Raw genomic sequence first — 14464 nt, forward strand, 5'->3', positions numbered from 1 at the left:
GGATGTCTCAAGACGGCTTGTGTGATGAGACCGCAAAACTTGGAGTGAATGATGATGAAGCTATCATGCCCATGGATATTGAAGAATCTGGCAAGAAGAGCAGAACATCTGGAAAAAGAAAGTAATAATTAAAGTTATGTGTATTAATTCATATTTATTTTATTTTATGTATTTAATATTTGTTGAGGCAGTAGTAGTCTCAAAAAAAGCTTAAAATTCATGTTTCATATTAATGCTCTATAATACCATGCTTAAATCTGATGGTTATATGTAACCAATGTTATTTTTATATCATGTATTTATGATAACTATGTAATTAATGCATTAGGTGTTAATCAATGCATTTTTCAATGATTATATGTTAATCAATGTTTTTTTCTTTAAAAAAAAAATATTAAAAAGAAAAAAAAAACACATAAAGAAAAAAGGAAAATAAAAAAAAAAACACAAAAAGAGTTCTAAGGAACCAAAATAAATAAAAAAAATGTGTATATGAAGTGTTTAAAGATCTGGAATAAAAATATATAAAAAACAAAAAAAATGACAGGTGTCATACCAGATCAACTATTATCTATTTAATAAGCGTTCAACGCTACTTATAATATCTATGATAAATAACATGTAAAACCTATTGTATATTTAATCTGAAATATTACAGTTTGAAATCCAGGTTCATGTTAAAGCCAGGGAGAAATGTGATGTATAGTCCCTTTCTTCCTGACTTAAGAGCAATGCATGTATTATATAGTTTAGCTTTTAGTTCTGGTATCCACGGTTTCGGAGCAAGTCATTGCTCTGCAACAGGATACGAACATAAAAGTGAACAGTTGTCTTAATATTAATGTTATTATTGTATGTTAACTTTGTATTGAATTAATACACTTTATAAGAATATTTAGCTGTTTGTTCTTGCTATTACTATACGTCATAAGGATGCACACATTATTAGGTTAACCTTGTCCTTGAGACGAATATTGACGTACGTACAGCTTGTTTGGAGCGCAGCTACTCTATAATTGTGGTATGTCCGTGTACGGCAATAATATTCCGGCATTTCAGCATCCAAACAATTCTTTTTTTTTACTGTATTACAGTTTACTGTTCATTAAAAGTATGTGGATGTTGCGGTACATATGGACAAAACCTCCTTGTCTAACTAGCGTCATTGTCAAATGCTCGATGCATAGCATAAACACAGACAAGTATTTAAAATGGCCTAAAACATCAAACAAGTCTAAACTTTCTAAATTATTGTAAATGTAGAACCCTCTGTTTAAACGTTTTAGATATACTATATTTTCTTTTATTAATTTGTTAAGTCCGTATGTACGACGTACGTTTGATCTTTTTTTGCAGAATACAAAAATCAAATTGAATTTTATTAGGTATATATTTTTTAAAATAATTGTTATTTATCAATTTCACGTGAAATTTGATAAAATTTGTTATTCATATGGAAGTTTATATTATTATCAAAAGTTTTTACGGTTTATAAATATTGTTATCGCAATTTGATATTTTAACACTTTTATGATATTTTTTACACTTAAAGTTTTTAAAAGCAAAGCTTTTCTATAATTAAGGTCGGTCCATCAGTACGTCCGTGACAGATAGCTTTTTTCGTTAATTTAGGCATTTTAGAGTTGTCCTATCGATTTCAAACTTTGCATGTGATCCCTTAGTATAGGTACGATTTATAAAGCGTAGCAACTCTATAATCATTATCAGAATGTCCGTACGTCCATTTTTTACTTTTTTTACAACAAATTTTTATATTATCTAATCATCCGATTGACCTGATTTGTGGTATATTGATTCCTGGGACAACAAAGTATAATGTTATAAGCGAAGCAACTCTATAATCAAGTCCTAAAAATATCCTGAAATATTATCCTGCATCAACAAATTTACTTACAATTTATATTATACATTTTTATTCTGATTATTCAGTTCTGACACTATACAAGTGTTAATGTCCGTTTGTCCTACCGTTTCAGTGCTTCGCTTTCATGGATGTTGTCATCCTTGTTTTATATTTATTTTAACATAAGAAAACAAGGACATAAGAATACAATGCCAATTTCAAGAGGGTCTATTTGAGTTTAAAATAACACAATTTAGCAACTTGTAGTAGAGGAGATGAGTAGCTGTGCCCCTTAAAAGAAATTATGCATGTTAATTTGTTATTTTTGTTTATAAATTTAATGCACATGTTTTTATTCAAACTCATGTTTAAGTTGCAGGATTTTAAAGCAAAATAGAAAAAATATTGCATTAGGCGTTGTTAGGTGATTATAACAAACAAAGATGACAATATCCATAAAAGCAAAGCTCTACAAAACATACAAGGGGACAAACTAACAACTTACAGTGAAAGATAACAGAAAAATATAGAATATTCTTTTCAGAATGGATTCGAAACCGATTAATTTCCGCTGGTTTTTCTACCATAATGAAAAACAATATTTAGCATCGTATTACTGGCAATTTTCCACGAATATTAGAATAAAAATGATTAAAATTATACCAGTTTTGTTAGTTTGGGCCTTCGGCTCCTTTGAGCTAACAATTTTTTAATTTTTCACTTTTAATATTTTAACTATGAACTTACCTTTAGTTTGAAACTCCTAACTTTTCTAACATGCCCCAATTTCTGTCTGTCTATTGTTCGGACGTACTCTAATACTGGTAATAATTATTAATCCTACATTAAGTCACGATCTCCTATTACTCAGGGTCTCTCTTAAAAATGTATTAGTGGTGCTAAAAGGATATTCTTGGATGGGCTGTTACAAGGACCTCCTTGGGCTCTAATCCGTTTTCTTTTAGGTATTTCCAGATTTTACAGAAAGCTTCCCCGTAAAGAACCGTTATTGTCCTATTGTTATTTATGAACAGATAGACAGACAAACATCCTACTTCTTTTAAACCAAAATAAGCTGCGATATGTATTAACTGTTCATCCTTGTATTATAACCTACTTTTGTATAATTCAACGTTTCTAGGGCGTAAAAATTTCTCGTGAAATGTAATCATTTCCTAATACGTAATATTGTTAAAAAAGACTGTTTATAAGAAGCGCAGCAATATCAAGTTTTCAATTTTTGACAAAAATTTTAATCAATACTATAAAGAAAATAATTCCAGTATGGCGTCGAAACTGACGGATTAGTTTTCTAAGCCTTGCTGAAAACTCGGAGATAACAAAATAGGTTTTAATCTTATAATTGTACATGTTTATATCTTCGGAAAGCTGTCTATAATACGGTGCGATGAATAACTAATTTCCATTTTCTATGATCAAAATACAATATGAAAGTTTAAATTAATCCATAACATTTTTATGTTTTCTTTTTATCATTCTATAACAAACAATAGAGATGTTTAAGTTAATAAAACAAGGACGTTCAACATTCAAAGTTGCTTTGAAATGCGCCATCTATGAAAATGCAATTTTCGTTAGGTATAATATATTCTAATAATAATTTTTTTACTTTAATTTTTCTAACGCTACCCACCTTTTTGAAATAGATTATAAATATTTTTCAGTCAGTCAATAACATATCATTAGAAATTCAATTTTTAAAGATGAAGTATTATTGACTAAAACAATGAAACGATATGGATCCCACCCTGAGTTGATTTCAGATAGACCCAATAGTTATACTCACAGATATAGGTATGCCTCAAATAACCACTAGAGGATGGATACGCAGAGAGATAGAGGGGGTAATGGTCTGTTTATTTCACTATTCCCAAAAGTTTATAATAACGTTTTCTTATTTATTGGCTTAACAACTTTAGGGACTTGTAGGGATGTACATCAATTTATCGGCAATTGGCTTATCCCTTTAGATTCCTGTTGGAAACGCCATTGTATTTTGGTGTAGCTGAACGTTAATAGAGGACATGTACAGCATGACCCTCAAAAAAGTATTTTTAAGCATCTGCAGCCCTTATTTCTCAATGAATTATTAAAAAATTCATATGTATATATGAATTCTCTATAGTATTCCACGTAAGTAGATAAAAAAATATTTTTTTTACCTCCATTAACACCGGAGATTTTTAGTGCTAAAGTTTTGAAAAAGTGACTGAGGAAAAAGTAACTTTTAACATGATACGACTTTTTTAGCAAAATTAAGCTAGAAATCCTTTTATTTTTGTTACTAGCAGAAACTTAATACAAAAATGAAATAAAAAATTTTGTTTTTTAGTAAAAAGCATTTTTTTAAACATATTTTTTGAGTCTTTTTAGTTTAATGATATTTTGAAAAACTTACTTATTAGGCAAAATTGTTTAAGATTAAAAAACCAAATAAATCTCTATGAATATAGCAGGAAAATTGTTTTTGTTTCACAATCCTAACTTTAATAACAAAAAAGTTATAAAGAAAATAAAAATAAAACATAATGATTTTTTAGTCTAAAAAGCCTAATTTACCCCTTATTAAATAATTGAGATGTCAGAAAAGTAGGCGGAGCAACTGTCATAATTAATCCTTTTCTATAAATAAGGGTTAATAAATAACCTAAAATTTGCAAATAATCTATTCATTCAGTAGTATTTTTTGCCATTAAAAATTGATATTTTTAGGTGTAATAAAAAAGAAATATTTAGTTAACTTGTTTTTCTTTATGTCTCATTATTCAATTGCCAGAAAAACATAATATAACCATCCAAAAAATAAGAGAAACAAAAAAAAATTCTTTTTCTCAGTCACTTTTTCAAAACTTTAGCTCTAAAAATCTCCGGTGTTAATGGAGGTAAAAAAATTATTTTTATATCTACTTACGTGGAATACTATGGAGAACAAGGACATATGCATTTTTTAATAATTCATTGAGAAATAAGGGCTGCAGATGCTTAAAAATACTTTTTTGAGGGTCATGCTGTACACTACAACGTTATATTTGGTGTACTTCAACCTGGAAAACCATTAAAGGAACGGTACAGCATAAGAATTTATTTAAGCCTGGATATCTTCTAGTAGATGGGTAGACCACAAGGGGATATATAATGTCCCTAAACCCCACATAGTTTATTAATTGTATAACTATAATATGAATATTCTTAAGGAGTGAGGGTTTTACCAATAAGTTCATTTGATTGCATAAACTTTGTCTCAGTTGTTGAAAAGATGAATTTTACTTAGCTGCATCCTTATGATCTTGATAATAACGCCACTCGCCTTACAAAACAGCAGTAGGAAACGGGCAAGATTTTTTTTCTCATTATTTATGGTTCGGTTTATAAAGTGTGATCTTATTATTAGTGAATAAAGCATAATAGACTATAATTGACGGCAAGTATTCTATCAAAGAATAGCTTTTTATCAATCTGTTATATTTGAAATTTTGTATAATTCGTCATATGATAAGAATTGATATTTAAAGTTGATTTGAATAAACGTTAAAAAGATAAAGATAAAAATTCGGCAAAATCCCTTAATATGTCATAGTAAACACTTTTTATAGTATTTAAAGGATATCTTATATTGATGCAGATACATGCATTCATTTCAAAAAGCTTTGCTACAATGTTATTTAACCTAATCTCTTGAAAAGTAGCTGGACAAAGTGTCTCAAGAAATCAATCTTGTGACGTCATAAAAATGAGAGATTATCCATCTCTTTTTCTTTCCCTCTTCTCCTCTCATCCCCATCATTTTTATGACGTCACGTGGCTGATTTTTCAAACACTTTGTGTCCAGCTACTCTTGAATGTAATTCAATAACGAAATATGTGATTCTACCTTAGGTTGTTTCTAGAACAAAGATAATTATATTTGTCCTTCAAATGATTGAATTGCATAACTATTTGGAGGTTTGTAACGAAGCTAATCCAACTTTCCATGGAGTATTTCCGGATGCCATATATTTGTATTAAGATTTCCCAAAGAATGTATGTTTGTTGGTAAATTTTTGTAAGAGGAGTGACGTCTTCTTACTGTTTGGGTTAGTATTGTCTTCGTTTCAGACGTTTTAAAGATTTTATTGTTTTTTAGTTTGGAGTCCAATGGAGGTCGAAGAAATCGAACACTTTCCACTTCTGCAAACTTACAGGTGAATTTTAGCTTCTTAGCCGCAACTTACTAGAGCGAAGCTTCACTACATATATGGTCGGTGCGTTCGTACATCCTTAAAAGATTGCTCTTATTGTTAATTTAGGCATTTCATCATCATCTTATTGTTTTCAAACTGTGCATGATGATTCTTGTAACAGTAAGGTACAGTATAGGGAGCGTTGCAACTCTATATTTATTACCAGAAAGTACGTATGTACGTTTTTAACATGATAATTTTTATCTGTAAAAAAACTTTTTTTCATATGATATAATTGTTCTATTCCTTGATTTAAGGAATTTTGATTCTAAAGCGATTAAGTACAATTTTTGAAGAGAAAAACATTTGTTATAATCAAGCTTTAAAATATAAGAATGTCGTATATGGCAGCCTTATAATTTACGCGGATGGATATTGTTTAATGTTGAATGCGTTGCTACATTATATTTGTCAATGTTCGTTTGCCTGTCTGATTTGTTGAGCGTTGCTTTTATTAATATTTTCTTCCTGTTTTTTTTTATACATCATTACACTTTTCTTAATTCAGTGCATGTGTGTATTGAATTTCTTTGCATTTTTAGAAATTATGAATTATAGGCATTTAATATGATTGCAAATAAAATTTCAAATAAATATGTATTTTGTAACATTTTTGCAATAAATTTTCTCAATTTAATACAAATTATATAAATATTTGATTTAAGCATAGAATTTAGGCATGTTAGAAATAGAATTGTCCTATCGATTTCAAACTTTGCATGGAGATTTCTGTAGTAGTTATGTACGATTTAGAAAGCGTAGCAACTCTATAATCGTTGCCAGAATTATTATATACATATAATACTAGTATGTCGAAAGAGATCACTTTAACTTTAATTTAACTGCTTATATTGATGATATAAAATAAAAGTTATTATTTCCTACATATTATCGATAATAGTTTTTCTAATTAGGTACACTATAAGAGTCATTTTTATTAGCATTTTATTAAGTTAATGTTATGTTGATATAACAGCATCACTAAAGATTAACAGGGGTTGGCTGATATCAAGGTCATACAGTCCGTACTTTTTAAAATACATAAATACACACGAACATATATGTATTTTTATTATTCATAAAGACAGAAAGTTGGTGATTTTATTTATTTTTAGAAGCAGCTTACACTTTACAGAGCCAAATAAAAAATGACGTCATACAATACAAATGGCCAATGATAGGCCAGTATACATTTTACCATTGATCAATTACAATGTATACTGGCCTTTTATTGGTCATTTTTATTGTATGATGTAATTTTTTTATTAGGCAAATAAAAATATTCAACTGTCTATCTTTAATAATAGACCAGTAATTCTCATTCACATGTTACGTAGGATGGAGCCGTTTATCATTAATAACAGACGAGTAAATCTCATTCACTTGTAGGACAGCGGGCAAAGTAAGAAATAATGAATTTACGCCAATAAAATATTTTGCTTAATATTTACATTTATATGTACGCTAAATATTGTAAAGCAGCATATGTTTTCAGTGTTTAATGTTTCATATTTATTGCATTTAATATTAACTTATTCTATAGAAGCGAAGATAATCTACAATTTCAGCTGACGCCCGTCTGACCGTTTAAAAGTAACAGAATGTCTGTGTGTGTGTGTGTGTGTGTGTCTGTAACGTAGGATCTCGCTAACCGTTGAACCGATATAGTTCTCCTTTACAATGTATAGCTTCTCATAGGACCTGGGAATGTTTATTGTTTATGCCTATATTGGGGGAGGGTACTAGTACCCTCCAAAGATAAAACGCACTTAGAAAAAAATGATCCCTCTAGAAGTTGGAGATTTTGTCAACTGCCTTAGTTTAATCAGAATTTACGTAGGTCTGTTTTAATGTATTGGATAATTTTTACAATATTTGTGATCTTTCATGATGTCATTCATGTTTTTTAAATTTAACACTAAACATTTTTGTATATTTTTTAAACAAGACCAATCAAATAAGTATTATCAATTAATAAATAGTTATTGTGCCTCTAGCATTTATTTTATTAAATAGCCTGAAATTAATAAATAAAATAGGATAAAAATACCCTTAGATCAAGTGAAGCTTCCTTGAAATGAAGAACTCAATCGATTCATTGGTTAGTGAGATCCTAACGGAGATTAAAAAAATACGTCGTTAGGATCAAAATTTTGAATTTGAAGAAAAAATAAGCAAAAAGCTAGAATTAATATTTTGTTATAATAATAAAAGATAAAGAGTTGCTACGCTTCCCAGATCATGAACCTAACTTTTTTCTTATAAGTGCAAACCGTTATGCTTTGCAGAAAACTAAGAAATAATAATATTGTAGAAAATCTTTTGATAAAATATTTTTCTTCAGGGATTTCTGGATGAATTTGGAAGATTTTCTCGGAGGACCATTTCAACTTCGGACATGCGAAAAAGGTAGATAGGAGTTTTCCCTAAAAGTGCCTAGTCGAGCACAGAAACCCATTTTGAAAGAAACTAAAAAGTGAAGGGCAAAGAAGAACCGTTTGTTTATTACTTTATTTTTTAACTAGCTGCTACGCCCCTAGAGGCCTCTAGTGGCACTTTAAATGTTTAGTTTTTTTTGCGTTCAAGGTTGCATGCGTAGGAGTCTCTTTCTACGATACCTCGTAATGTTACGTAGGAGTCTCTAAACTTAAAATAAAAATTTCGATTTATTGTGATTTCTCTTGGGAGGGTGGTGGTACCCTCCCCCAAATTAGTTATAAACCTTCCTGGGACCTATGAGTAGCTACCCTTTTAAGGAGAACCCGATCGGTTCAGCGGTTAGCGAGATCCTTCGGTACAGACACACAAACAAACAGACAGACATCCTATTACTTTAGTATAAGGATACACTTAATTTAAAGATTTCATCATAAGTTAACAAACAAATAAACAAATTTGAATTAAAAAAAAACAGAATTTTTAAGATAAGAAAATGTTCTTTTCTTTGTAGTTATTATTTTATAAGCTTCTTTTAGTGAGATGTGAATTAATTATGTGTTTTTTTATTGAATAAAAAATGCATATTTGCATAAGAATGAATTAAATAACAGTTATTTAAAAACAAAACAATGTCCTGCGAGAGTGTTTTTCTGATGAAAAAAATATCAAAAAAGAGGTTGGTCAAATTTTAGTCACAACTACGTCATAGATAGTGATGTTAACCACAGCGCATACTTATTTGGGACAATGCATTTGCTTAAAAGCAAAAAGTTATCATACACATTAAGCTTTATAAATTACTCCATCTTGATCATGTTGAAATACAAATTGAATTTTAAGAATCTTCCTATAATGAATAATTTTACTAATCGTTCATCCTTCACCTAAACTATTAGATTTTAATTTTTCCTCACCTATGAAAATAATTGTCTTCTTTTAAAACAGAGGTTGGCTTCCCCCCTAGAGAAGAGCGCCCCATGTTTGGGGGTTCCTGGATCCCTCCCACCTAATTAAGACAATTTTCTTAATAGCCATAAACTTGTCCTAATAAGACCAATCTTTAACTGTACAGACAGTAAGATGGATTGACGTTCAACTATTATAGTAAAACAATCAACCAATAGCCTCGAGAATATTAACACAGCTAAGTTGCTACTAAAGAGCAGAAACCAATTTGCTAGCAGACAAAAAAGGGGGATCTAGGTAGCTGTCTAATTATACGTCTACATTTACAGATTTATTGTTCAACTTTGAATTGTGGATTAATCAGAGGTGAATTATTTTTAAAAAATTTGTTTCACTAAAATCAGTTTGCCCCACTAAAATCAGTGAGGCTCGCTAAAAATTTAGAGGGGATAATTTTGCCTCACTAAAATTTTAGTAGGGCAAAAGTTTTTTTAAGAATTCACTTCTGTTGAATCTATGGTAGGTTGATGAGTCACTATGAGCACTCTATGTATCTATCTATTCTAGGTTGATGAGTCACCATGAGCACTATGTATCTATCTATTTTAGGTTGATGAGTCACCATGAGCACTATGTATCTATCTATTTTAGGTTGATGAGTCACCATGAGCACTATGACGAATCTTCCCCACTCATCTCTCATGGGCACAGCCAAACTTCAGTGGTAAATAATTTTCCAGTATGGCTTAAAAACCGATTAATTTCGGATGGATTAAAATATCTCAGCCGAATTAAAAATTAATGTATTACATCGTATTACAGACAATTTTCTATGAATATTAAAATTAATATCATATCAATATCCGTGAAAAAACTATCTATAATACTATTACAGTATGGACTCGAATTCGATTAATTTCCGGGAGAGAGGTTAGTCGTACCTCCACTTTTTGTTGTTGTTTGTTTTAAGGAACAATTTCTCTTGAAAGGGAGGGTTGAGCAACCATTCCCCGAATTATAAACATTCCCGGGATTTACATATATAAGCTTTATTGGAAGAAAATAACGTTTCAGCGGTTAGCGAGATCTTTTGCACAGATTGACACACATAGACAGACGTTATAAGGAATATGTAGGAATTTTCCTTAAAGCATACTAGGTACTGAAAATTACAAAAAAAAACAAGAACGACAACACTCTTGCTGATATAAATTGGCTCGAATGTTAGTTGCTTATTATGAATGTACTCACTTACAAATTTAATCGTCATTGGAATTCATAATGAAATCAATATGATAATTGACAAAGACCAAATTGTGTAAAAAAAGATCCATGTTACGCCATAAAAATGAGGGATTATCCATCTCTTTTTTAGTTTTTTTTCCCACTTCTCTCATCTCCCTCATTTTTATGATGTCACATGATTCATTTTTGACACAATTTGGTCTTTTATAATATCTAATTTTTGTGTCAAATGAACGCCTTCATATAATATCTTTCTATCCATCCTTTATTATACTTTATCATTACATAATACAGGAATCATAGTGCAATGAAAACGATTCCAACATGTCCTAATTTCCGAAAGTAAGAACACACATTGAATGTAAAGATGTTTTGCATGTATTAAAAATTGGGCTGCAACATTTTCTTATTGATTGCAGAGAAAGCAGAAAAGTGCTTTCCAAGTTTCCAAGAGTGTCAAATTTGTTTCTGCTGAAATGCATTAAAAATTCATATCATATGTGACAAATCTTTATTTTATCTAGTAATGTGAAAATAAAATTGATTTAACATGTTGGATGATAAAGTTATGTACAGCCCCCGGGAGGAGGCTTGTAATATACAACTCCTGGAAGAGGGGTCAAAAAGTACAAACACAAATATTTGCAAAAGTACAAATTCCAATGTGAAGACAAACACCAAGGTAAATAGAGTAACAATAATAAACAATCAAACATTGTTTGAAAATCTAAACTTAAATGATTTAAAGGAAAAACGAAGTATTTATATATCCCTTTGATAGCTTAATTTTTGATAGAACTACATTACTGTTACATAGTAAATTTAAAGTAGTTAAAGTTAAATTATTTGTAGCAAAGCTACTCTATAATAATTCATTTTAAATAAATATTTTTTTAGAAACTTTCAACAAGATTGGTGGTTTTATTTTTCGTGGCTATTTTTGATTTTTTTATAGTATTTTTCAACACAATTGATCTAATTGATTTTAATATTTCTAAAACCTTAAAGGCTTGTACTTTAATTAAGCCCGCAAGCTTTAATTTGTGAACTGTATATTTATTAATATTGTCATTCTTGTTTTATTGACCTAGTATGAACTAATTTTCCAAAGCAAACTTGGAATTAAAATTCCTTTTGAATTACTCATGGAATTTTTGTTCCATTTGTTAGGATTTTCCATTTTAATGGATATTTTAAATATTTCACACCATTTTTGTGTTGATAATAATATTAAATTAAATTTACTGTCAAATGCTTTGTTTTATTTAAAGTACATTTAATTGTAATATGTTGATTCAAACTTCCGCACATATAAGTCCAATTGTGGGGGAAATCTCACCCCGATTCCCCCCCCCCCTTTAACCTTTAAAAACCAGTATTTGCCAACTCAAATTTTTTAAAACACCTCAAACCTTTGAAACTCTTGATTTTACCCCTCCAAAAAGAAAAGAAGCTTGGACGTCCCTGCTGCAAAAATCACATATTTCAGAACCCAATAGATCCAGCGGTTACCCTAATTTGAATAAACGTAAAGTAACTTCATGATTTTTTAGACTTGTGGCTTTACATTAAGAGATATAAGTTTTCCGGAATTTTAATGTAGGGAGTAGATTTGAAATCTGCATCAAATTTTAAGGATTTTTTATAAAATTAGTTTTTTGTAAAATTCTTTATCTAAAAGCGAAAATACATTTTAAGTTAATTAATTTTGACCAATAGGATAGGTGGATTTTAAACTACCTGCGCTCTAATTGGTTGAATGATGTACGACATCCAATCAGAGCGCAGATTTTTTAAATCCACCAATCACAGATGCCAAAATTAATTAACTTAATTTGTATTTCCGCTTTTAGATAAAGAATTATACAAAAAACGAATTTTATAAAAAATCCTTAAAATTTGATGCAGATTTCAAATCTACTCCCTACATTACAATTCCGGAAAACTTATATCTCTTACTTTACATCCCTAGCAATCATGGTCATAGCTTTTAAAAAGTTGTATTCTAATAAAACTTAACGGTGTTCAAGTTGCGATGAAAGGGAAGCCGCTTATCAAAAAGTCCTTATTACTTTAAGTTTATACTATGTGATAATGAAAAATTGAGTTATCTATTTTTGACGTAGCTAATTTCGTTTTAAAAAAAGCTAAAAAAGATTTAATAGACTAATATATAAATTCGAAATAATCAATGAAAGGTTTCGTGAAAACCAATGATAGTTTTAGTTTATAGTATTTTTCAAAACATACTCAAAATCGTAAACGATGGGTGATTTCGTAGAGAAATGTTACTGTTTTCAATATTTTCAAAATACTAAAATAACCCTAAAAGTATACAAATTCCCCTATATATTCAAACGACCGGAAATTGAGACTTCACACCTCTGTTAACATTTTCATACGGAGAGAAGGGGTCAACTTATGCTAGATTTGGGATGTATTTGTAAAATACTACATATGTTCACATATCTTTACGGTCAAACATTGTCAGAAAATCATAAAAATTCCGGAAAATATTAACATACGAATAAGGTTTATGACCTCAGTAGAATTTTATGACTTGAATAATAGAGGTTTGGTGAATAGTTTTTTTTTATAGCATCACGCAATCTCGTAGCCAGATTATCAAGATAGTTAATCTTAGTTCTTATTGCTAATTTCGCTTGTTTTTTTATTTCCATTTTGGCAGCATTTCATGCTTAATAAACCAACCAATCACAATTAAAGAAAAAAAGTCTCCAAAGTTGTTATTGCTAATTTATCTTTTGACTTTTCCAGTTACTTTATGTTCTGTTGTGTTTGTCAGTTCAAATAAAGAAATAGGATTTTGTAGATTTATTAATTATGTATTATTTTTTAAAAATGTTATGTAACCCCCCCCCCCCCCCCCCCAATCATATTTCTTAAAATATCTTATACGTGAGTCACACACAAAGTAGAGAAACAGGTGCACATATATTGTTAATGAATTCTGGCGTGGGGGGGGGGGGTTACAATGATGCATCAGATTCAGAAGTAGCTAATATACCAACCAAAGGTTTTTTTTATAATATCTATATGTGATACTTAATTTTTCAAAATATTGCTTGACTTTGATGTATCAATGATCAGAAATAGCTATTTATTTATCTAATATACCAAACAAATTTTTTTTTTATAATAATTAATATAATATCTATATCAGTTACTTAAGTTCTCAAATTTAAAATATAGCTTGAATTTTCTAAAGAATAATTCTTACAACATTTCTGTACGAACACCTTGGCTGACCGTAATATCATGTTACCAGTTACTTACCACCACCCCCCCCCCCCCCATATTCCGAGGGTTAATCCCCATAAATCATACATTTAAATAAATACAGGAGACTTTATAATAATAATACTCGAGTCCCCTCCCTCCTCTTTACTACTTACTAGTTTTATGATAACGTTCATATTTTTTGAGGACTTTTATTGAATTTTGATTGGTTGGTTTATTAACTACAAGTGGCTTTGCCCCAATCCCCTTGGTGTCCCACCCCTCAAGAAAATAGTTATAAACCTTCCCGGGAACTATGAGAAGCTACCCTGTTAAGGAGAACCCGATCGGTTCAGCGGTTAGCGAGATCCTTCGTTACAAACAAACAGACATCGTTCTACGTTGCATGGATAGTGTCCAAACGTTCACCCCTAATCGTAATCTATAGAAGGGGTAATTTTGTTTACCATCATTGAGTATGTACATCAATCAATCTCCCATTGTCTTATCCCTTTAGATTTCTGCGATA

The 14464-nt window shown here is 30.0% G+C and overlaps 1 protein-coding gene across 4 annotated transcripts in view; it reads left to right on the forward strand.

Moving 5' to 3' along the window:
- Positions 1–14464, forward strand: part of LOC145326707 (proton-coupled amino acid transporter 1-like) — a 51002-nt gene that overhangs the window by 20680 nt on the left and 15858 nt on the right. Inside the window, exons 1-4 of one of the 4 annotated variants that reach the window (XM_080170075.1) lie at positions 3561–3679; positions 6009–6066; positions 8450–8514; positions 10102–10174. In XM_080170075.1, the coding sequence (XP_080026201.1) occupies positions 3612–3679; positions 6009–6066; positions 8450–8514; positions 10102–10174 (264 nt within the window). In that variant the 5' untranslated portion in view covers positions 3561–3611. Of the gene's footprint in view, positions 1–3560; positions 3680–6008; positions 6067–8449; positions 8515–9077; positions 9221–10101; positions 10175–11157; positions 11378–14464 lie in introns of those variants that run through there. The other 3 variants (XM_080170076.1, XM_080170078.1, XM_080170077.1) reach the window with 3 other exon arrangements.

Source organism: Acartia tonsa, chromosome 8 (genome assembly GCF_053477335.1).
Source record: "Acartia tonsa isolate MP-2025a chromosome 8, ASM5347733v1, whole genome shotgun sequence".
In the NCBI taxonomy this organism is placed as follows: domain Eukaryota; kingdom Metazoa; phylum Arthropoda; class Copepoda; order Calanoida; family Acartiidae; genus Acartia; species Acartia tonsa.